The 24433-nt window shown below is 38.4% G+C and overlaps 1 protein-coding gene and 1 long non-coding RNA gene across 8 annotated transcripts; both read left to right on the top strand.

Moving 5' to 3' along the window:
- The first annotated feature begins 23 nt into the window (after nt 1–23).
- Nucleotides 24–22555, top strand: LOC115345645 (dipeptidase 2-like). 7 transcript variants are annotated; one of them, XM_030024796.2, is made up of 12 exons: nt 24–577; nt 2552–2652; nt 8210–8486; nt 9235–9361; nt 9876–10005; nt 10342–10483; nt 11370–11439; nt 11936–12112; nt 12645–12732; nt 13377–13452; nt 15111–15246; nt 16222–16492. In XM_030024796.2, the coding sequence occupies exons 3-12, from the start codon at nt 8353–8355 to the stop codon at nt 16294–16296; spliced, it is 1155 nt and encodes a 384-aa protein (XP_029880656.1). In that variant the 5' UTR covers nt 24–577; nt 2552–2652; nt 8210–8352; the 3' UTR covers nt 16297–16492. The 7 variants fall into 7 exon arrangements, with proteins under 7 accessions (XP_029880656.1, XP_040981745.1, XP_029880654.1 ...); XM_030024792.2 differs by lacking the exon at nt 16222–16492 and adding an exon at nt 16499–22555 and having other exon boundaries at nt 28–577; XM_041125811.1 differs by lacking the exon at nt 16222–16492 and having other exon boundaries at nt 15071–15204.
- LOC121233518 lies at nt 6639–23864 on the top strand. Its single transcript, XR_005933147.1, has 3 exons — nt 6639–6650; nt 7694–7695; nt 22821–23864. It is a non-coding gene; the product is annotated as an uncharacterized LOC121233518 (long non-coding RNA).
- The last annotated feature ends 569 nt before the right edge of the window (nt 23865–24433 follow it).

Here is a 24433-nt window from a genome sequence, read left to right as displayed (position 1 = left end):
TTAAGTATAAGGGGAAAAAAATAATCACAATGTGAATAAGCAAGCACTGGAACAGGGGCCTGGAAAGGCTGTATAATCTTTTTATTGAAGACATCGAAACTTCCACTGGATGAGGGTCTGAGCAACCTGATCTAACTTTGAAGGGATCAGGTGGCTGGACTAGACGACATCCCTTCCAACCTAAATTATACTGTGATGAGGGGCACCTATTTCTAAACCATATAAACAGAGCAGTGTTAAACACATCATATGTTGGTGAGCAAATGCATGATGGACTGCACAAACAGCCTGCCACAAGAGGGAGGAAATGCTGGGTTTTGAACACAGCCCAGCACAAGGCTTGTAGTTCCCGGTGGGCGGGAGCTGGGCTGAAAAGCTCTCTCACAGCTCTCTCGTATCTCTGAAAGGAGCCGTGTCCAAATGCCTGCTGAGTGTGAAGCCTGTGATGTGAGCTAAAGAAATAGAGGACGTTTCTTGACTGCTGCTCTGATGCCAGGAGGACCTGGTGCCAAGCTTTAGCTGTTGCATCCAACACAGTGGAATGTGGATTTTGACTCCACTGCATTTTGCTGAGAAGGTAACCTGCTCCAAGTAGCCTTTAGATAAACAAGAAAAAGCTATAAATCTCATGTCAGCTTCCACTTTTCAACTCTGCTTAGGCAGCATGGAAAAAAGCGGTGTGGGTTTTGTATTTTAAATGTTGTTTAACTAGGGGTGCCTAATATACCATGTTCTTAATTTTGTGTACTGCTTGCAATACTTCAATTTTCAAGAACTGATTTCTGAATGATGATATACTTACGTGTCTTTTTTTAATGTAAACAGTTTCAAAGGCAAATGCATCTTACTGTCAAAGTATAAAGAAAATCTTGCATGAAACCTAGAAGGTACTTTATTATAGCAAATCTATAGGAAATTCTTATAGCTACCAAGAGTAGCATTTTTGTACAAATACACAGAATGGAGATTTGGTAATGTATAGATAAGTATAATTTCTGTTAGCAGTCAAACTGCTTGAAGAACATGTAGGTACAATTCCTGCTTAAAAATGTTCCTGAAAATCACTATGCATGTACTTCATATTGATAGAAAAATAGTAAGTAATTGGACCAAAATTTACTATGTGTAGTAGTAGTTTTTATAGCATCAGAACAGTGTTATTGTGTCAACAAGGCTTGCTACTTTCTCATTAAGCATTTTGAACTGACAAATTTTGTGGATTTCGGGAATAGCAGTTTTACTGTACAATGCCACAGAGTACACAATAAGCTATAAAAACAGTGTTCCCTTTAGAGTAATTTTGTCAGGATCTGGCAGACTTCTAGAGATACAGGTTGCAGATCTGATCTATATTTTGGTCTGAGGAATTTGAAATCAAAAAATGCCTGCAGAAACTACTTTGCCTTTGTGATGCTGGCTTGCCAGAATTCTGATGCTTGTGCAATTTTTTGACCTTTCCTTTTTAACATTTTGCATGCTGAGCTGCCACAAACAAGTTTAACATTTTCTAGATTAGAGATACAAGGATTTTTTTCATTGTGGTACAAGGTCTGTATTTGTGCTTTGACATTTGAGAGAAATCTCTATGGTTGCCACAACGCAGAAAAGAAAGAACTTCTGTTTGCTCTCTATTCCTTACAGTTCTGTAGAAGTGCTGTTCCACTAAAGTTTTTGGGTCTCACAATGCATGTATGTTTCTGATGCATGTTTATGGAAGAAAAACTTCTTCTCTTAAACTGTACTCCCATCTGAGGAAGGATTTTGAGGATGAGGTGTTACCAGTAACTGCTGTTCCTCAAAATCTTTCATTTGATTGCAATGACCAGAAGAAAACAAAGTGCTCTCTTTTAGAATGAAAAATGTGGGCAGCACTAAAAAAGAAAAAAAAAGGGAAAAAAAGAAAAAAAAAAGCCATGGTATGTTTGAAAATGCTGTCTTTTTAAAACTGTTCATGGCCATCTCTACTGAGAGTTCTTACTTGAGTATGCTGCTTAACACAGCTGTGAGGGAGAGACAGGTAAACTCCACTGTGGCACATACACCCAAGTAAGCATTTTTGTGCTGAAGCAAAGTTCATTACCTCCTGTGAGAGCAGTATTTCCACGGGCTGCATCCATTATGATAAAACTCAGTTGTTAATGATCAGTAATGGTCATCCTTGTGGCCTTTGTCTGACTCTCTCACTATTTTGTAGCATTGTTTTTTGAAAGCAGTATCCAAACATTTCCAAAATATTAGAATTATTTTGGAACTGGGCAAAACTCTGCCAAAACGAATGAGTCTGTCGGGAGTAGGGGCTGGAGGGGACATGGCTTGCACTGACCCTGGCATGGAGAAGAGCACATGTTAAACAAGGGACAGGAGCATGGGACAGGTGGCCCAAATGGGGTGACTGGGAGGAAGAGTGTTCCTTTCATATAATCTGCTGTCTATAGCTTTGAAACCTATTGTGGTCCATGCAGTCAGGAGTACATTCACAGAGAGAAACCCTGGACTAGTTGTTTGCTCAAGTCTGTACGTGCTATTCAACGGGTTCTGGTTTGCATTCCAGGAAAGCAGTATCACCAGACCAGAGAAAGAGGAGGCTGCGCATTAACAAAGAAGCCTGCTGACTCCCTGCATCAAACACTGCTGGCCAGCCCTTTCACTGAGGTCAGCACTCTTAGCCTGGACACAGTTTTGCCTGATAATATGTGGTCTACTACAGTGGTATAGAAGTAGTTGACAGGCTGTTCTGGTTTGTTCTGCCTTTAGGAAATCATGCCATAAAGCATATCTGTCTTGAAGTTAAAAGAATTTCAGTAATTTAGGATTTCTGAGAAAATAGTTCTCATCATTAGTAATTAGATAAAAAAATGCATAGCATTAGCAAAGCTCCTATTTACTTCGAAATTACTGGATTGAGCAATGTGAATTTGTTAGAAAGTCTTAAAAACTGCACACAGGAAAAAACCACAGTGAAATAAAGGATGACAACCTAGGAAAGAAATTCAGTAGTTGTCCTTTTCTTAAGGGAAGTTATAAGAAATCTTCCTGTAGTTAAAATATAATTTTTATCTGTAATAATAAAATTTGTTATGGAATTGTTTTAAAGGAGAAAGCAATGAATCTCCTACACTTCAGTTGCAAAGAAGTCTTGCCACCTGAGGTTATATTGCATCTGGAAAACTTGCAGTCTACATGCGCAGTGGATAGCATGTGAAATATCCAAGGATGCACTTAAATTCAAGGCTGAAAGCTAAGAGTGACTTTCTCTGTATATGGAAGTACTGTAATTGCCCCTAGTGAGTTCCTCTTTCCAAGGAAGTTTGGGACAAGCTACCCTGCTTGTTCCTTTCTCTTCCCTAGAGATCCTGAAATACCTTCCAAGCACTACTGTATATATTCCCTTTTATCCCTGTTTTAAGCAATAAGTTTAACAGCACCATGTTTTCTCATTGCTTGGTGGCACTTCATTGCACCTTTGCACAGGCAGGGAAGGAATAGCAGGTTGGAAATTATAAATTGTAATACAGCACCAGGGAGGTTTCTAAACAGGGGAACAGATAGACCTGACATGATTCAGGGCTGGTGATGGTGGAAGGAATTTCAAGCAAAAATTGAGAAAGATTTGAAAGACTATCTTGATGACAAAGCGAATTTCAAAGGGATTGGTATCTTTTCTTAGAAACATCATAGTATGATGCAGGTGTTCTGCTCCTAAAAATATGTTTAATATTTATGTATTACTAATTATGCTTAATTATTATTTAAGGAATAGGGAGAATCCATGCTTTGGCCAGTGGTCAGCAAGGAAGTTTTTACCTAGGGTCCTGGTCACCTTGTGTTGTCTGTGCTGTTGCAACTATGCTGCTGCCATGATCTGAGGTAGTTAATTCAGGGCTACACTAGGATTATCTACATGAGATCTCAGCATAACTGGACTGGGGGCGGGATGAACTTTCTTCATTTTTCAGGTTATATTACTATCTTGAGCTGTGAGCTCTATTTTATTGCACTTTATATATTTGATTTGGCACAATAATTCAACAAATTCAAGTATTAATGTAATGGCTGTCATGAAGTGTTGTAATAAAGAATAAGATGGAAAATAGGGACTTCAAATGGGATGAAAGGAATGCCATTCCTAACTGAGATTTGCTGCTCTTAAACAGCAGCTGTTTACTGACCCTTCTGCAGTGAGGTCTGGCCTGCCTGCTGGAAAGGAGAGGAGGGGCCAGGCAGCTTGTCCAGACTTCCAAAGATGGTAAATGACGGAAGCATGCAGAAAACCTTTCCTTTTTAACTGTGAAATTTTCCATTAAAATGTATCTATTTTAAAAGAGCAACCCCCCCTTGTTGCATCCTTATGTGGCAGATGTGGCCATCCTGCTTCATTATAGCTCTGTCCTCCCTGATGTGGGAACACTCAGTGCAATGTATGCTTTCTCAGCATTTATGTTTTATTGATAGTAACTTCCTAGCTGTTCATGAAGAGCTTGGAGAATGTAAACCAATGGTAGAAGCTAGCAAGTGTGAAGCAGTAAAGCTTTATTTCTGTAGCGTGTCTGCAAAGACTCACTCTGTGCCTATTCCAGCTCTCCAGCGACTGTCATGGTTTATTTTGGGCTGTGGGCTGATGGCTTTTCTAAGCTTGATGCCCCAAAATTGCTGCGCCTATCCTGTGTGCAGAGCTATGGTGGGCATGAAAAGCAGTTATGCTCTCAGAGAGATGCAAAGGTAGGTATGGAAAGAGACTTTTTGGCTCTGAAGTGTAACGTGGAAGAAGAGAGGGAGCAGCATTTTGCACCTCCCTCCTTATCTCTCCCACAGGGTGTGTCTCTGTATGTTGCAAGCCTGTGATGTTTTGCGTAGCTGGAGTGGAGCTGAAAGTAAGAAGAACGTTTTCTCTTTGTACTTACACATATTTCTTTGGGACAGACTTTTGGTCTGTGGGAGACAGCTGTGGTGCCTAACCCAGAACTGAAGAGATGTATTTCAGTTCCTGGAACAACTTCATGAGACTGCCTCTGGGTTTGTCCCATGGGGACTAATGGTGTGCTTTGCTTTGCATACCCCAGGGCTGGGAGAAAGGAGCTTGGCAGGAGAAGTAGCAGGCTGTTGGGCCTGGTTTACTTTATATCCCCACTGCATACTATCTTCCAATTTTCTGCATGAGGTTAATTAAAATAAATTAACTGTAAGCAAACTGCTGCAGTTTTAAATGCATATAAGATTCCAGTAGGATTCTGTTTATCTTTTCTTTTTTGGAATGTGCCCTCTTGCATAAATGGATTTTACTGAAGACACGTAAGAGAAGGAAATCAAACACCATGTCATAGTAGCACAACAGGGCTTGTATTTTGAACATGGATTTTGCTGTACCTAGATAATGTGTAAGCCCATGTATGTGTGACCTGCCTCATTTTTCCCCAAACACATAATCTATAAATATTCAATTTCTTTGAGTAAAAGTAATATCGGAGGTCAACTTGTTCAGCACTGATGCATCGCAGTTGTTTCCAACGACAATTCAAATATTTTTCTGCTCAAGGCAGTATTACATAAAAATTGATGGAAAATGACCCTCCCAATAAATTTTTCCCTGTATACAAATATAAAGCTGTGGCAATGAATAAAAGCAGAAAAATCTCCCTTCCAATCAGTCAATGTGGGAAAAACACAGAAGATTCCCTTGGTTATTGTGCAGACATGAGAGGAATAAGGGCATCTTCCATCAGCTGTGGTCCAAATCCTGGATAAATTAAAGTGTTGCCAGGGAGTCAGCCGTGCTCTGGAGAAGGACAGTCTGAGAGTATCATCCCAGTCTTGGAAGGTCTGGTCCTTGTTGTGACCCCAGGGGAAGTAGTTGGGCCTGCAGGAAACCATTCCCATGAGAAAACCCAGATGCGTAGACTTATGATGTAAATTGGCGGGCCCCTAAGGGCCTAGCCAAAAACTCTTAAGTTTTGTACACATAAGAAGAAACTTGGAGTCAACCACTTCTGTTACGGTTGTTAATGAATGAGAACATAGACCGTTAAGCATCCTTGAAGGATGAATCTATTTCTAGAGTGCTTTCCTCTATGTAGCATTAGACCTCTGTACTTCCCAAATGCTCTCTATGCCATTCCTGACATGAAGTTTTTCTCATAGGAAACATTAAGGGGTGAGGGTTATTAATTTTCTTTAGTGCCACATGTCCCCTGGTATTGCATTTATATTGGATCTTCTTTTGTGCCTGCATACTACTGTGTTTATTCAGCTGTCCTAGAGCTTCTTTCTGAGACCACTTTAGGGCTGATTTTAAACCTGCTTCTCCGTCTATGCTCCCTTTTGTATAAGCTTGTATGTTCCCACTGTTCAAAAGTACCTCCTGCTAGATGGTCCCACAGTTTAATGCATTCCCAATTCTTGTGAAACAGAAAAGGCCTGGGCCAGTTTCTCAAAAGAGGAGCCTTAGGAATTTTTATCAAAGTTAAAGGATTTTTTCAGAATAGCAGTTTGCACCTTTCTAAACTCAGGTTGTGAGGTCATTTCTTAATATATTTTTTTTAACTTTTACATTATTTTGATTTTGAGATAAAATACATGCAAAATGGATTAATTTTTATTTTAAAGCATCTTAAGTGCACAGCTTAATTAAACTTATACTGGCTTATTAAATATAAGTCCTTTATGAATGTATTTACATTTTATCAGGCATAGGCAGGGCAAATAAGCCAGTTAACTTTTCCTGTGATTTACAGTCTGCATATTGCAGGTGACAGGAAAATGATTCAATATATAGGCTGGAAATATAAGAATCTTAATAATATGATTTTCACTGTGCTGCTTTTCAATATCCTGGTTACAGGTGTACTCTTATTTTGGCTTTGATTTTTGTAATCAAAATGTTCTAGTAAGGGGAAGAAAGAAATGTGTTTAGAAGAGGATGCCATGAATAGGTAATCTGCCTGGTGTGAATTTGCTTCCAATGACACTGTCACCTATGGATCTCCCTTGAGATGTCTGTGACTTTATTGATGAATATGTGGCTTTATATCAGGAAACCATTTCCTGGGTTTATGTCCACCTCCTGTTGCTTTAGAAAATTTGCTTAAAGACAAGAGAAGCAAAGCATGCAGGCAGGGTGAACTGCCTTGTAATTTTATCATATCTTGGATATTTGCTATTTGTTTTTACCTTCACAGACAAGGAATACATAAAAACAACTTCCTTTATTAGTAAAAACAAGCTAATGTGCCACCAGAAGAAAGTTTATAAATGTAAACTTTACTGGCTCATAGTGGAAACCAAATGAAAAGTCAACATTATTTTTCTTTTTTGTTTGTTTGTTTTCTTTTGGAAATATTTGAGCATTGGCTCTGCAATATTAGAATTCTAGCCAAACTTCTTTGATCTGAAAGAATTCACAGGGCACATGCATTTAATTAGGATGTCACTCCAATGAATGAAGGGAGGTGACTGCTCCTCAGCTTTACAGGTAATGCTGCCAGTAACTCTGAATGTGGAGGGAAAAAAACCCCAACCTTTTCCCTGCAAAGGTATTTTCACCTCCTAGCAGATCTTACATTTACTTTACATAGAACAGGAGGTATTTCTAATATGTTTGTAAATAATGCTTTTTGACTGACACCTGAAAGGCTGTTGTCCATGTGTTCGAGTACTATATTTTAAAAGAGAGCAGGGGGTGCTTGGATTACTCTTGAAGTTGTTGTCATACCCATTTCATCATAGAAATAAAGTGACCTTTTCAAGATTGGCACATATTGTCCTTGCTAAGGTATGGAAAAGTGTTGGATTTCGGCAGGTTTCCTCTGAAAATACTCTGACATGCTGTGTGTTTTAACAATACAGTTTACTTAGAAGTAGCTGATATTTGGAATTTCTCGAAAGCAGTTTCAGTGTTCATTTCAGTGTGAGGTTTCCCAAATAATGAGAACAAACCAGCTAATGTAACAAGAAAACTACCTTGTTACGCTGTTTTGGGAGCTGCTTTTTTGGGAGGTGTGAGTCCAGGGTCCATCAGGCTCACTCTGCCAGCTCTGACTGAGGAGTTGGTTCCCTTCAGCAGTCAGCTGGCGGCAGCAGCAGACTTTAAGGAGTGGTTATATGTGCAAAAACACAATAGCCAGAGACCTTAAAATCTTTGGGAGAAGGTAGCTGTTTTGCAGTTTCTGCTGCTACCTTCCCTTCTGTTTACTGTTCTCTTTCTTTCCTCCTGCAGAATTCACCCCGGCCTTACCAGAAGAGAGGCATTTCAGCTCTGCCTATACTATTAAAGCTACAAACTCTGCAGACTGGAAATTTTGCTGTTTCATTGTCATCAGCAAATAATTGTGGTATCATTTTGCTTTAGCAAACTGGAAAATGGAAATGAAGAGAAATACAACAAAGTTGCTGTGGCTGTTGATGTTCTTCTCTGATATTGTGCCGTTCAGCTATGAGAAATCAGTGAGAGAGAGAGCTATTGAGCTGATGCAAGATGCACGTTTAATCGATGGGTATATAAAATATGTTCAACGAAACCCTCTTTGTGAATCTTGACAAGTGAGGAGGAAATGCTGAAGTGTGTTTGGATCAGTAGATACATAGGCTGTTACTAGCACATAGCAGTTAGTTACTGTTGCAGTGATTTATCCGGAATGAATTTTGGTTCAGAGGGTACTTACTATAGCCTCAGGTTATTCTAAATGCATTTGTGATTTTCTGGTCAGGTTTCACCACTTAATTATTGTTTCCCTGTACATAATGTCCCGGTCTCCTTCCATAATTTAATGGCATCTTTCATTAGCCATGACTTCTGTGCAGAGCTAGAAAGCAGGCATCATAGGTTGAAAGGGTAGTCTTACAACTTGAAGGAATGACGCCTGTGGTGAGTGTATTTTGACCTGGGAACACAAACACTGATTATTCTAGCCCAGGCAGCACTGATTAATCTACCACAAGTACTTGCTTCTAATGAGTGTGGTGGCTGATTTCAGTTCTTCCATTCCTTCAGAAATGATAGGGAGAAAAATAGATACAGGAACGCAACAGCTATAAAAATGGGAGAAGCAAAAAAAGTTTATTGCTGTCCTAATTAAGAAATAAAGCTTGTTGCAAAAGAAGGGAGACTTCTAAGCCTATGTTACTGCAAGGATTATTGGCAATTAATGGTCTAAGGGACTATGAACAGTGGAAGAAATTACATTTGGGTTAGAAGGGGAACAACTTATTTCTGTCACAAGTCCTATTTGTTTTCAATTCTAGCCACAATGACCTCGTACTGCAGCTGAGAATATTTTACCAAAATAGACTCAGTAGAGTCAACTTAAGAGATCTCAACAAGACCCACACAAACATTGTGAAACTTCAAGCTGGTTATGTGGGAGCTCAGGTATGTACTCAGGTTGTGAGTCTGAGAACGTATTTTTACATTTGCCTCCTTCCCAGTCACAAAAGTACTCCTGGCCTCGTTTCTGGCTCTTTCTGTTGAAAAAGAAAAAAACAATAAAATGGAAAAGCCACAGACACTTTTCAATAACATTTGTGTTTCAAAAGTTTGTGTTTTATAATCCAAGTACCCTTAACCAAAACAGTGGCATTTATTTTGTGATAAATAAATTCAAGTAAATTTACATCTGCTTTCCTGTGTGTACTGTGGAGTCCAGTGACTACATCAAACAAACTCAATCAGAGTTTGTCAGGAGTGTGTCAGGAGGCTTTAATCATATCTGGAATGGATGCTCTTGCCTTGCATCGTAACTCTTCCTTTGGGGGGAAAAACTATAGTGGCAGCTCCCTTGTAAACTGTAGGAAATTATTTTGGCCTGGGCTCATGAACTTCACTATTGGCAAATGAAAGTTTCCAAGTTGAAACACAGTAGTTTACTTGTCAATGTCTCTTTCAGTTTTGGTCAGTGTATGTTCTTTGCAGCGCTCAGAACAAGGATGCTGTGCGTCTGACCTTAGAGCAAATTGATGTTGTCAAGAGGATGTGTAACAGCTATGAAGAGCTTGAACTTGTGACAACTTCCCAAGGTGATGCTCCTTCTTGTAACAGAATTTTTTTTAAAGGGGATTGCAGGAGGTATGTGCAAAAAACAGAGAGCTGCAAGCAGGCAAGTTATCCTGGTTTAAAGGGTAACTTTAACTTCAGTTTTTCCAATGAGCCACAATAACTGACTCTGTGCACAGTCCTGGCACACTGCAGTCATAAGAAAATTTGCCTTATAAATGTGCACTAGTATAAGCTCCTGTTCTATGAAAATGTTGGTATTATTGCTTGCAATTTACAATAACAATTGTTGCTCAGTAGTGCTGGCTTCTTATCTGTCATTAAAATACTTCAGAATTATCTTCCTTTGCTCTTTCCAGGTATCTCTGACAGCAGAAGGATTGCGTGTTTGATTGGAATAGAAGGTGGTCACTCCATTGACAGCAGTTTGGCAACACTGAGGATGTATTATGACCTGGGTGTTCGTTACATGACTTTAACGCATTCCTGCAATACACCTTGGTAACGAATGTGCATGCTTTTGTGTGACTGTCTAGTGTAAAGTGGTGGCAGCTCCAAGATGGGGAAAATATGGATTCAGACACAGAGTTCACCTGTGAAAGGCTCTGAATGAAGTCAATGATGATAGGTTTTGGGGGTAAATCACTTGCCATCTGTCAAGCGGGAGATGGAAGGATCTGTTATGTAGTGCTTATTATGCTGACAGTCTGGGAACTTTTAAACCTTGTTAACAATACAAAGATGGTAAAATTGCTATCCCCTTCGATTTATTAGGAAATTGGGCAAAACAGGCCAAAAAAAAAAAAAAGACTACTTGAAATACATACGATGTAGGTAAAAGAGGGTAAATGCTACATAAGAAGTCAGCAGCCTTCAACACTGTCCTCTCTGGCCAGCTCAAAAGTGCAGGTCCCATATGCAGCTACAGAGATGGGTATTTAGTTACTGTATCAGAACATTAGCACCTACTCTTTGCTGGATTGACAAAATTCCTTCTTGTACTGACTCAGGGAAAGGGGAATTGTGTGCAGAGAGGGCTGAAAAGCAGGCTTTCTGGCTGACAGGTAACTGACATTTCAGTGTGTCTTTCTTCTCTGAGGAAGGTTTGTTTAATCAGAAAATTTCTGACAAGCATCTCTTTGCTTGTCTTGCATTGCTTCTCAAACATACAGCAGTCCTGAACCTGAAGGCATAATGTCCAGAAAATAGTTATGAACATAAAAAGCACTGTGTGAACAAGATACATATTAAGTAGCTCATTATGCCTACATTTGGCTATGTGACATGGTAATCATTTTTATTGTGTGTAGCATAAGAAGTTTCAGTTACTGATATTGTAGTCTCCAGAATAATATGATGTTTCTCCTCCCTCACTCCCCTTTTTAAGGTCTGAATCATCATCTAAAGGAATACACCAATTTTATCCTAGTGTTATGGGTCTGACTGCATTCGGCCAAGTAAGGATCTCTTTTGGATGCTAATCTAAGCAATCTCTCATGCAACTAACAACTTCTGGCCTTATCTTTTCAAAAGCAACTTGTCATTAAAAATTAATTACTGGAAGTTCTTGTTAGTTAGGAGGTTCAGTCAAACAAAATTCCCTGTGATGTTCCTTGGGGTAAAAGAAGCACTAGATTTAATTATAACAATTGTCTTAATACAGATCAGATGTATGAGTTAATATGCAAAAGCAGTGGGATGTGAATAACAGTTCAAATGACTTATTTTAGATTGACTAAGTTTTCTATGTTTTGAGCATGTGGTGGTGTGCTAGTTAATTGTGAGTGAATATATTACTATTAAATTCATAGGTAAATAGAAATCCATACAGGCACAGCATGTTTATGACTAGCTGACAGCTGCAGAATTTCTTTATCTGTTTACATATATCAGCTAAATGGTTTCCTTTAAGGAAACTTAATACTGACACTCTTGTCTGTAAATCTGTTTTAGGAAGTGGTAAAGGAGATGAATCGCCTGGGTATGCTGATAGATTTATCTCATACTTCATATTCCACAGCAAAAGCTGCACTGAATATCTCAAAAGCACCAGTAATTTTCAGCCATTCCTCAGCATTTTCTGTTTGTAATCACTCAAGAAATGTTCCTGATGATATCCTCCAGCAACTGGTGAGCGATACGGGTTTTGGTTTTGGGTTTTTTGTTGTTTTGGGGGTGTGTGTGTGTGTGTGTTTGGTTTTGTTGTTTTGTTGGTTTTATTGTTTGTTTTGTTTTTTTATTTTAATGCCAATGTTTGGCTAGTCTGACACAAACTTGTGCATTCAAATTGTGGTGTTTACTTTTCACCTTGTTATCTCTGCATTGGATTTATAAGCAGATCCCTGAGCACTTCTGAGACATTTTCTTTGGGTTGTGTTTTTTCTTTGGCTACAAAAATGAAGTGTTTGCAAGTACTTTGAAATTCTGATTGAGTTTGTTTGATGTAGTCACTGGACTTCTGCTGATTCAGGCTACATGAGAATATAATGAATCCAGGGTGAAGGACAGAGAGGCAAAGCCTTGTGTAGCCATTTGAGCTTTGACTTACAGGGTGTTGTTATGCTCACTGATGGATGGATGTAGGAGGATCTATATGAGATGCCTGTGAGGTTTGCAGGACACACGAGTGTCCACTCATCATCTGTCTCTTCATATCTTACAGAAAAAGAACAAGGGAATTATCATGGTGACTTTCAATGCAGATGTACTGGCCTGTGGCAGAAAAGTTGTTAATGTTTCTACCCTTGCAGGTTTGAAGTTAATTTACTGTAGTTTTTGTGGGTGGCTTCTATGAATTTCCTGGTGTTTGCATAATTTTTGAGATCATGTAAATTATATTGCTTGTTTATTCCCTTCCACACCTTACCCCAGCTCTAGGTATTTTTGGAGCTAATATTCATTAAACAATAACAAGAGGTACAAGGTGTGTAGCTGGAGGACATGATGTTCCTAAATAGAGCCAAGAACCATTAATCCCAAAGTAGCTGTTACTTTCTGGAAAACATTTTAAACCTTTGTAATTAAGAGTGGAAAACATAAGTATGTAGTGGGTAATGAAAAATCTGTTGGTATATGTGGGCTACTTGTTGGGAATTGATGTGCTGTGATTATCATGTCTTTTTCCTCATTTGCATCTCATCAGTGTAGCTGTTATTTTGAAGATTGCTGCCTGATGTGCCTGATACTAGTTAAGCATCAGTAAATATCCAGAATATGTCAACTGCATTATTAAATTTTAACCTGTATTATCAGGATGTCTTTTGACTTTTTTTTAAAAGGATTTGATTAAGAATCCATGATTAAGGGAACAGTTGCCTAGTGCCAATATGTCTGAACTGTATTATTTCTTCTTGCTGGTTGCTTAGATACTGTTTTCTTTGATATTTTCTTTCAGATCATTTTGACCACATAAAGAAAATTGCAGGTTCAGAATCAATAGGAATTGGTGGTGACTATGATGGAGTGGAACGGTTAGTAAAATTGTACATACATTGACATCTGCTCTTTAAATTATGAAGGTTTTGACACTTTTGGGGAAAAAAAAGGCAGACTAAAAGAGTTGTAGCAAGTTGCCTTGTGATGAGTACTAAAACAAGTTTAATGAAAGAAGGGCACAATGATTCCTTTTTAGAACTGTGTGAAGCAGTGCTACAAATGTGGAAACGGATCCTAATGCCCTGTGAACTCTGCAATTGTGTGTTCTAGGCAGTGGTTGCACATATAAAAATAGTGATAGAGGGTGCTTTCCTCCAGAAGCCAAAGATGAATGACAGAAAAGCTGCCTCAGCCTTTAGATGGTAAATGGCTTAGCCCAGGGACATGCTGCAAACCTCTTTCCTCCACTATTACTTTCTAGTGGGGAAGGCCCAAATTGTTTGGGGGCTGTGAAACCACTCTTGCTTTTGGGGCTTGGGAAGTGTTTGAGGCAAGCAGGGCATGGTGAACAGCCTACGGCATAACCTCTCCTCCTCACTCCTGGGCTAGTATTGTTACAGTACAGGAAATAAATGCAGATTGGGTGGCATTTGCTGGTGTAACCCTAAAGCTTTTTTTGCTTTTTATCTTTCTGTTGAATGTTCATCTCCTTTTTTTTTCTTTTTTTTTTTTTTTTCCTAGGGTCTGACACACTTGGGTATGAAAGTCACAGTCAGACTCACATCTGTAAAGTAGGACCACAAAAACAGTGTGTCAGCTCCCATGAGAGTTAGGTACTCATAGCTCTGAAACTATAATCTCTAAAATAAAAATAAATTTTGCAACACAAGGACACATTTTGTTGCATGCATTTTCGCAAAGACCATCAGTTTAATTGGTGGTGAAGTTGTTAAGGTCCTAAGTCCTGGTAGAAAGTAATGGAACAGAATTCTTGAGAAATGCTTATCACCACACCTGCACAGAAAAGAAAAATAACAGAAAATATTAGTTATCTCAAGACAAAGTCAAAGACTCATGGAAATACAATTTAAAACAGCTGTTTAATGCAGGTTTTGCAGCTTCTTACTTCTAATTTCTTTTTATTCTGATAAGAATTAGCACAAGACATAGGTCAATTTAGTTTATTGTAATTTCTTCAGTAGAGGTTCTGAATAGCTTTCTTTTCACTGCCTAAACTGCTGAATTCAAAACAATATTATTATTCTAATTGTATTTTCAAAATTGCCTGGAACTCCTTAGCTCACCATGAGTTTGCAGGTTCCCTTTTGTTCTCAGTTACACAAGTGGATTGCACCAACTCCATCTGTGATGCAGCTGTTTCCTCTTACTCTAAAGGCCAGATATAAAGAGTGGATTAATGCATACGAGTTTGGGTTTTTTTTCTTTTGTTTTGTTTTAATATCCTTCGTGCTGCTGTTCTGCCTATACACAAGTGCATCTTCATTCCAGAATACACAGTTTTGTTCTGCTAATGGGATGCTCTGTGCAGAAAAAGCCTTTCATTGTCACCCAGTCCTGCTTCTGCTTGTCAGTCAAATTCTTAATTTTTTTTTTTTTAACTTCTCAGAGGAAGAATAGGATCCAAGGTGAGCTCACTCCAAAAGTGAATATGTGCAAAAGACTAATTAAAAATATTTTTCTACATATTTTCAGTGATGTGTGTTGAATGTTCTTGTGTGACTCTTGCCAACAGTTTCCCTGAGGGATTGGAAGATGTTTCTAAATACCCGTCTTTGATTGAGGAACTTCTTAGAAGAGGATGGAATGAAACTGAACTGAAAGGGGTCTTAAGGGAGAACTTTCTCCGTGTCTTCAGGGAAGTGGAAAATGTAAGATTAAAAACTAAACTGAATCTTGATCCTTACCAAGAGGGAGAGAGGAACTGTTGGTGCCTTGCTGCTTTTTTTTTTTTTTTCGTTTTTTTCTCAATGAGAGAGTTATGAGGGAATGTAAGCACTTAATGCAATAATTCCAAATGGTGGGAAAGAAATCAAGATGGCAAGAGAGTGTTAGCAGAATAAAGGGAAGTGTGAGAGAGTGGACAAAGCTCTTTGGAACTTTTTCTCTTGGTGGTAATCTGATAAGTACACATCACTGACTTCTAAACAGAATCACTTCATGGTTTGGAGAAACTACGGACGTACCAGCGTCACAGTCTGGCTGTGTTTGCTGGTGCAGTAAGGAATGCTGACTCCTGCAAATCAATTTAATTCTTGTCATGGGATTGGGCTGCTATCCAAAAGGCTCCTGCCATGACCAGATCACTAAAAAGCCATAAACATAAGAACTAGATCACAGCGAGCTTTAAGTGTAAATGGTAGAAGCTAATCCAGAAGGATGAGGGAGGAGAGGAGGGAAGGAAAGAGACTGTATGAGAGTAAGGACCCCCTAAATGGTAACTTTTTCAAAAGCCTCTGTTGAAACTTGCAAACTGCTAGCTTCCTGCTGTTTTTATATATAGGGATAAGTAAGTAGATATTATACACAAAGCCAGCATATATAGACATATATAGACAACATATATTTCACAGTGATCTTTTTTTCCAGTTGCCTTTTTGGGGTATGTTAGATGAAGAGAAATCAGGGAATTTTGTACTGTTCCAGTTAATCTGCCAAAATATCTACCTAATGCCGAGTTGTACGTGCGGCAGACTAGCATTATGAAGAGGTTGAAATTCATCACACCTAACCAATCTGTGAGATTTAGTAATTTTTTTCTTTCTAAAGTTAGAGATGTTTGAAGCTCTGTCTTGAGACTGTGAGCTGACTTCCAGGAAGAAAGCTCATGAGTTTTTTTGCCTAAGGTTTTCCAGCTAATGCATCCATATGTGGAGGGAGCCAAGACAAAGAACAGCCAGACCTGTGACTCTTGCCTGTAATGTATCTGTACTGAATTCTGGGAAGTGTTTCATAGGAATGCAGACATCAGGATAATGATGTTGATTTCCTCACATTCAGATGTGTTTTTGCAATAAATTTTGAGTTGGTTCACTTGAAATACCATTGAATTTGCTAGCTGCATAAAGCTTTTTGCTGTTGTGCCAGTCTGGCTTTCAGGGGCAACCTTTTGAATTTTTCTAGGTGCGGAACTTTAATAGACTAATGGATGTAGGTGAAAGTGAAATTCTGCAAGAAGTACAAAATTCCTGTCGCCTAGACCTACATAATCATCAGCTTCAGACAACCAGGTCCTTTGGATTTCCTTCTGTGGCACAACCTTTTAGTCTGACACTTGTAACTGTATCATATTTAATACTGTATTATGAATCATAAGATCTATGGAGTCTAGAGAGAGATATATGGAGCAATCTGCAATGCAACTAGTTATCTTTTGGGGGTTTTGTTAATGTAAAGCTATGCTAAATGTTTTATATAATTTTCTATAAATTCACCTGCATACTTGAAAGTTAACATAGATTTTAAATGTTGTAGCAAAAGCATTTAGAATTTGAAGGGATAAATTCTGTGTCAACTTGGCTAAACCAGGACCAACATTGTTAATGGAAAGTATTCACATCTAATGAATAAATTCTCTAATACATGACATACGGTTTTGGTACCCATATTGTGGCACTTGGTATAAATACTGGAGTCCAGAATCAGCAGTTCCACACCAGAACTAGAGAATATGATTAAGACAGCTATGCTGAGATGTTTTCAGATGTTACTCCTTGTAAAATCATACAACTTTCATCATCAGTTGATGGCTTAATTGGAGAAGACCACGAGTGGTGGTGTGTTTTGTTTAGTTTTAAGACGACAAGATGGGTGACATGGCTATTTCAATTCAGATTTCATGACTACCACTAGCTTTAGGGATCCATCCTGCAGTACTAAACTCTTATTTTTGAACCCTGACGAGGGCAGTGGGCAACTGGAGAGTTACTGAAGGGTGGAAGTAGGTGTCTTCCATTCAGGTACAGGTGACAAGGCAATGTTGCAGATATTTTTCTATACATCGCTTGTTTCTATAACTTGCTGTTTGCTGCATGTTCATGAAGCTGGGAGCAAGAATAAACCAGGACAAAGCAGGAATTCTGGCTACTCAGAGGGTGAGATCTTGGTCTGATATTTTTACTGCAGTCTGAAAAGTATAAAATGAGTATTTAGATAAAAATTTTGTTAGAATGTTCCCCAGCTTTGCGGAAATCTTTTTCACATTTAAACAATGATCCTTATCAATAACAGGTTTTATTATTTTATTTTTATTCTAGCTGGCTAAAATCAGACCATTGGCAAAGGATTCATAGGCATCAGATTAGAAAGAAACCTTTTTATTATAAATCTGTTGCTTCAGCCTTTGGAACACATTTTTAAATACACAAGGTATGTGAGGTTAGAAGCTGCTGTTATACAGAGGAGCGTATAGTGCCATAGGCCTATTCTTGGTAGGCTAATATGGCTCAAACCTGTAATTTTAATCAAATAGTCTGAGATTCATGATGAAACTGTAAGATGGCAGCACTACATCTTTGTAGGGTCATTTCACAGTGCTTGCTGGTAAATGCCTTCTCATGATGCTTGCTGTTAATTGTGATTTTTATCCCATGATATGTGCTTTTATTTACTGATGTGACATCTACAGCATTTAGCCTTAGTATAAAAGTCCTGTAATTGATCTAAGGACAGCATTTGTAAACACACAAAGTATTTAACAACTGAAAGCAAGGCTTTCTAAAGTCACTTGATACTGTTCCCGCCATCCATTTCTGCATTCCATGTACAAGCAGGGTTTCTGGAAGGAGACTGTTCTTTTATTGCTTCAAAATGAAGCTTCATTCATTCTTCTGATAAGGTGGTCTCCTTGATAAGTATATTCTGAATATACTACTGCCACTTAATGAATTCTTTACAAATCATGCTGAATAATCTAGTTGCATACAAGCCAAGTTTTTAAGAACAGTTTCTCAATAAATACTAGTCCTGGTTATGTGTCTACAATGGGGAACTACTGCACTGACTCAGAAGTTCCCAATACTGCTTGACGGGCATCAGAACTTGATTTACTGGTAAAATGACGAATTCACTAGGGCAAATGTTTACTTCCCATCAGTACTTCTGTTAATAGCTTCATAAGCCATTGGAAAACTTCCATCTATGGTCTCTTTTCACAGAATTAGTACTGTGATAGTAACTTCATTACATATTTGAAATGTAAGATGCTTCCTTATTCCTTCCAGCCTTTTTCTTTCTACTGCATTGTCACTTGCCTGCCCACTAAATTCTGCTTTTTTTTCCATACTGAAGCATGGATTAAAAATATATTCTTTTTCTTAAAGATATGGATAATACTTTTATATGACTGATTCCACCATGCTATAGATATTTGTAGTTTATTTCCTTGTTTTATCTACACTGTATTGTACTTCTTTGTTTGACTGCTTTGTGCAATGAATAATTGTAACCTTGTGGCAAAACATATACATGAAATTTAAATAAAATATTGTTTAAAATTGTGTATAGGTACTGGTGTAATCTCACAAAACAATGTATATATCCAGAATTCCAGGAAACTCTGAAAGAACCATGCAACTCTGCTGAAGAAGGAAGGCCAGGGTATCATGAGGGCTCTGGGTCTGCTCTTCACAGGGAAGGTAGCCTCCCCCATGGCAGGCAGTAGAAAGTCAGATAGGTTTAACCCTAGAGCATCCTGGATGTAGGCAGTCGGCCTCATCTTCACTCAGATACCACCTAACATGTAGAGAAGTCTGAGCAAGTGCCTATGGAAAGGGAACATGGATGACTCAGTCATTGCTGTGAGTCCATGATGACAGTGTTACCTGCAGCAAATCACTTGGTCAAGCTAGTCAAGTCATAGAGAACAAGGCTTATGGTGAACTAGACAGGTTGCCTGCGCCAAGATTAGGATAACCTCCACTTCACAGCATTTCTCACAGATGTGTGATGATCTAGAAGTCCCTTTTTCCATTACAAGTTTCAATGTTAATTCAGAATGCTTCAAATAAGCTGCTTGTGAGAAACCAATATCAGACTGCAAAATCATCAAACAAGAAATGGAATCTTGTGCATCATGCAATGATTATGGACATGGTATCTAGCTTATCTAATAGATGCAGTTAGTTTATTTTTCTTAAACGATCAAAACCACACAGCTTGAAACATGGTAGAAAGGCATCTCATTAGAATTCCATTTCAAAGGTAAAATCGTGTAAGCTATGGCTGTGACTGCTGTCAGAAAAACTATAGTGACCCTTCAGTCTGAGTGCTAGTGTCTCCAGTCCTACTGACAGCAGCTTGTAGCATAGTCACAACATTGCATTTCTAACAGCTCAAGCATAAAATGATTGCACTCTCATTTCTGCCTCCCAATGGAGAGGATGATTCATCCTGAAATTGAATGCCTTTGCCCTGCACCAATTAATAAGAGCAATTTGCACTGGTAATTTGAAATGCCTGCTAGCTCAACTGACAGATTCTATTATGGCTAGTGGTATCAGTGAAGTATCAGATATAATTGAGATACGAACTTTGTAATAAGCTCTGTTGGCTGCCAAATGGTGGAATGCAAGTCATTATTTACCTCTTCTAAATGAGTTATGCTAACATGAATTCTGAAAATAGTTATTACTATTTCTGTAAATCTCAAAATCTATGAAGTACTTTAGGCTGATTTTCTAAATAAGAACCAAACTTCAAGGCATCTTTAACAATCCAAGGCTCATACTTTTGCATGTGTGATATGAACAGCCAAAAACTACAGATGTAATATTGATGCAGACTATTGATTTGATTCTAAAAGGTTGATGCCAGCGCCCTTCCCCCGGTACTACCCTTTTCCAGACTAATGGGCTGTAGCATCCACAGAAATAAACAACTTCAATTCTCACTTGTCTCCTTTGGGTAAACGGTGGTACTAGAAACCAAGCCTAAAAAGTCTATTGCTTGTCTAACCTGTGCAGCTGATCTGTTATGTAAAATCTGAGTAGTTTAGTTCATGTATCTAACTTCTACTCAGTGGGTGACTTGTTTGGACCATGGAGGGACTTTTGCATGTTTTACAGTAGATATGGACTACTGAACTGTGCCAGTGCTTAACATCTGCATTCCTTCTTGCATATCAAGCTGCTCAAGCAATATGCCAGCACATTTCTATGTTTCAAGGTCAGTAAACATCATGCATTAAGTCTAACCACCTATATAAGTTTATTAACTTCTGTTCGATCTTAAATGTAAGGTTCACTGGGCATCTGTGCAGCAGAATCAACTTTGAAAAGCTGTGTATCATTGCATCTCCATCACCTTCTGGAGTAAGGTGCAGTGCCATAGCAGTTTATGCCAGTGTCAACTTCGGCTGCTGCAGTCCTACCCTGTTTCTTCACTGCATGTTGTCTCCCTGTCCCTTGTGACAGCACTGCTGTTTGTGTAACTATATGATAAGCTGGCTCAGGGAGCTGATCTAGCTGAAAAGGAACTGTTTTCCTCCCTCAAGTGGTGGGTTTCCTGCTGATCACGTCAGTAATTGGGTTAACTATGTTCAGTGTTAGTGGAGGGGAGGAGCAGAAAAGCGGACAGCAGCGACTTGGATTTCTTCCATTTGCTATTGAAAGCAGCAGCTCCTCTGTTTACTCTTCTCTGGATTTATACATATGGAAATGATCAAATTGCTTCAAATTCTGAAAATGTAACATCTAAATTAAATAACCAGAAGATTCTTCCCACTAACAGTGGCTTTCATTTTCTCTTAAGATTTGTTGGATTTAATTTGCAGACCCAGAGCAGTATGTTAGTGGATCTGCTGAACTGTTTTCAGGACAGACTGTGATGCTGGATAACCCTTCTTGGAGTATTTTGGAAGGCTTGATTCAGTGTTTCATGAACAATTTTTATTTTTTTTTAATCTGGCCTTGATTTTTGTCTTGGCATCTTACCTACAAACTTTACATCTACATAGAACAACTTGAGGTGTTTGGTACTCCTATAATTTTCGGTTTTTATCTTTTGAAACCAGACAAATGGAAAAGCTTTTACTAACCTTCATATTTATTTATAAGTTCATTATGTAATTTCTGTCAGAGGAAAAACAAAATTTGTGGCATTTGTAGCATTTTTGTCCCATTTCTGTGTTTCTGTATTCCAGATGTCTAGGATCTTCGGTGATTGAGCCAGAACCCCTCAGTCACTTGGTCCAGTATTACCAGATGAGCTGTTCGTAGCCTGTTTCACTTCCTGCAACTCAAATTGAGAAATCATTCCAACCTGTGAAGTTTTATTTTTCTTGCAAAGCAAAAGCAACAAACAACCCCTCTTCCCTAAAGCTGTGACCTCAGAGAGATGTTAAACTTGGTTCAGTTGCTTCTGTCATGAGTCAACAAATAGTGGGGGGAAAAAAATAAGGCAAAAAAAAGCTAAGTAAACAAAGTTCAGCATTTAGCTTACATCACAGAAATGCTGCTGCTTCTAATCAAGGCTTTAGCCTTAATGATCAGAACTCAAATGAGAAGGCACTTAATTTTGCTCTGTTTGTGTTGCTTCTCCCCAAATTGTTTTGTAAAATTCACTAGGATGATGCTTTCCCCTACATAATGGGTAAGTATTTTTCTCTGAAGCTCTTTCTCTGCACCTGGTCTCACTGTTTTCATAAAGCATTTCTTTCGCCAGTTCTGCAATGAAAGAAAAGCACAAATCCAGGAAGCAAGAATTCAAGTTCCCCCGTGGGTTGCTGCTGAGAAACAAAACAAAAATTAAAATAGCTAAGAATAAAACCGAAGCTAATACACAGGGTTTTGTCAGACAAATCAAAAGAAGGTCTCTTTAGTCTGGAATACAAACATTTGGAAAAAAGTTTCATACAGCTTTGAAAAGTCCATTTGGATTAACTTTCCTGAGTGTCCTCCTATAGTTAAACTCATCATCTAAAGAAACTTGTCTAGACCTGTGCTCAGTTTGTTCTCTGAGCCCTTTATTAAAAATTCAAATCTATCCATGCTAAAAATGTAACTGAAATGAAAACTGATCTCTTAAAAAAAGGACAAAAGAAAAAACCACAAACACCCACTGAGCAATATTTTTCCAGCATCTTAATCCTATCCTGAAAACTACTGCAATGTTTAACAAGTTTACTGGAGAAAACTTTGATCCAGTTCTTCTTATTTGAATTTACAAAATCTGATCGAGTGGCTAAAAAAAAATAATCTCAAAGACTTAGTAACTTTTCAGTCTCTAAAGATGAGATTAAGGTATCTTTGTAGAAATCGCTTTTCCACCTATCAAACACAGTTATGAGTAATTTTACAAGTGAGGCAGAAGTTCCTTGAAGTAAATAAATTTTGAAGCTAAGTGGCACCACAGTGTCCTCTTGTGGTCTTTTAATGTCTAAGCTGTGACACATTTTCTAGGAGAACAGCAAAATTTTCAGTTGCAGTTAGTGTACAAGCTCCTGCAGAAGTATAATACCACCTCTCCCTGCCTTATATTTCTCCTGGAAATGGCATATAGAGGACTGCACATTGCATTTCCCATAAGCTCTTACTGCTATGTCCCCAGTTCTTTACACGTGGATGTACGTGTTGTGGTCCTCTCCAAAGGACCTCTTTCAGCGACTGCTTATCTTTGTCACGGACGAAATAGATCCTGATCTTTGTTAGTGAAAAACCTTTGCAGCCAGGTTGCCAGTTTCCGGCCTGCTTTGTCCACAAGGCTGGTGTGATCCTCGGATGTGGAGAAGCAGGAATGTGCTGAAAATGGAAGTTCACTATGGTGAAATGCTGGCCATGAACTTGCAGAATTTCTGCCAAGCCTCATGTCCAGGGAAGCTGTACCTTGGCAGTGGCAATTTTTGTTTTGTTATTTTTTCTGATGGTCAGCTCTGGGCTACTTGTCACCCAGGTTCCACTCTAGTGGAAAAAAAATCTTTTAAAACAATAAATAATAGTTATGGATCCACTGCTGTGCATATCCCAGCCTTTCTCTTTACACAGTTTTAAATATCTGTATTTATGCTTTTTAAAAACATGTTGGCTTCAAAACTTGCAAGTATTTCATCTTTCAGGTATCAGAGTTTTCTGCCTAACTGTGTGGGAGATAACTGAGAAGGGTTTCAGTTTCCCAGAGATTTTTTACTGTTAGATCTATGCTACCTATAAATCTGCAAACATTTCCTCTAACCAAACCCCCTATTTCTGTTCTAACTGGAATGTATTTTTTTTCTGAGCCATGACCCTGCTACTAACTTGATGATCCAGGATATCTCAGAAATACTTTTCATGTCATATGGTTTAGAAATTTCCCATGGCTTCAAAGCATAAATTCACAGATTGTCCCAGTGACAAAGAGGAGAAAAGCATTATACCAGTCTGTATTAACAGAGATGCAATATGACTATTATCCAGAATGCAGATATTCCACTCAAGAAGTTTTATGTATTTTGGATAAACACAGTTATGGATGTTATCAGGCTTCTAGGGCAGTGCATCCTGTGCATATACCTCTAAGCAGGCCACATATTCTGCCTGGGGACATAAACATTACAGTCAGCAATGACAGCAATAACTGGGCAGGTTACAACGAGGCATTTCAAAGCTTCATTTACAGAAAGTTAACTTAAACTTTCTACAAAGCTTTTTTGAGGTATCAGGTTATTATAAAGCACTCCAAACGTTACGGGCAACACAGAAGAATATTCTACTTTATGAAGAATAAAAAAAAAAAAATCCGAGTTGTAATTTTATGACATATTTATTTCTAAGGATGATACTTTTTGCTTGGCCTTGATTTTCCTAGTTAGAAAAAATAAACTACTTTATTTAAAATTAGGCCTCTCCCCATGAAATTCAGGAAGAAGGGAAGATAAGAAAAGCTGTCTTCAAACACGGTTTCAGATGCTGGGTCTTCCTATCCTGAAACAAATGGCAAATCACTTTCATTGGGAAGGAGTTGAAACAATGTTACTTTTTGTTGTTTGATTGAGGTTACCATCATACATTTCAAGTTCATAAGCTAACAATACTCCAGAGCTCATTTACAAGGGCCTTCCAATGTGTGTACTACATCCCTTTG

This window comes from Aquila chrysaetos, chromosome 9 (genome assembly GCF_900496995.4).
Source record: "Aquila chrysaetos chrysaetos chromosome 9, bAquChr1.4, whole genome shotgun sequence".
NCBI classification, from domain to species: Eukaryota; Metazoa; Chordata; class Aves; order Accipitriformes; family Accipitridae; genus Aquila; species Aquila chrysaetos.
Note: the sequence above shows the minus strand (reverse complement) of the source record. Positions and strands in the feature narration are given on the sequence as shown.

Excerpts from the sequence above, each read along its gene's own strand:
- LOC115345645 (XM_030024794.2), top strand. The coding sequence starts at position 8,353 with ATGGAAATGAAGAGAAATACAACAAAGTTGCTGTGGCTGTTGATGTTC. Across the intron at positions 11,440-11,935 it reads GTCTGACTGCATTCGGCCAA|GAAGTGGTAAAGGAGATGAA; the intron begins GTAAGGATCTCT and ends AATCTGTTTTAG. Across the intron at positions 12,733-13,376 it reads TAATGTTTCTACCCTTGCAG|ATCATTTTGACCACATAAAG; the intron begins GTTTGAAGTTAA and ends ATTTTCTTTCAG.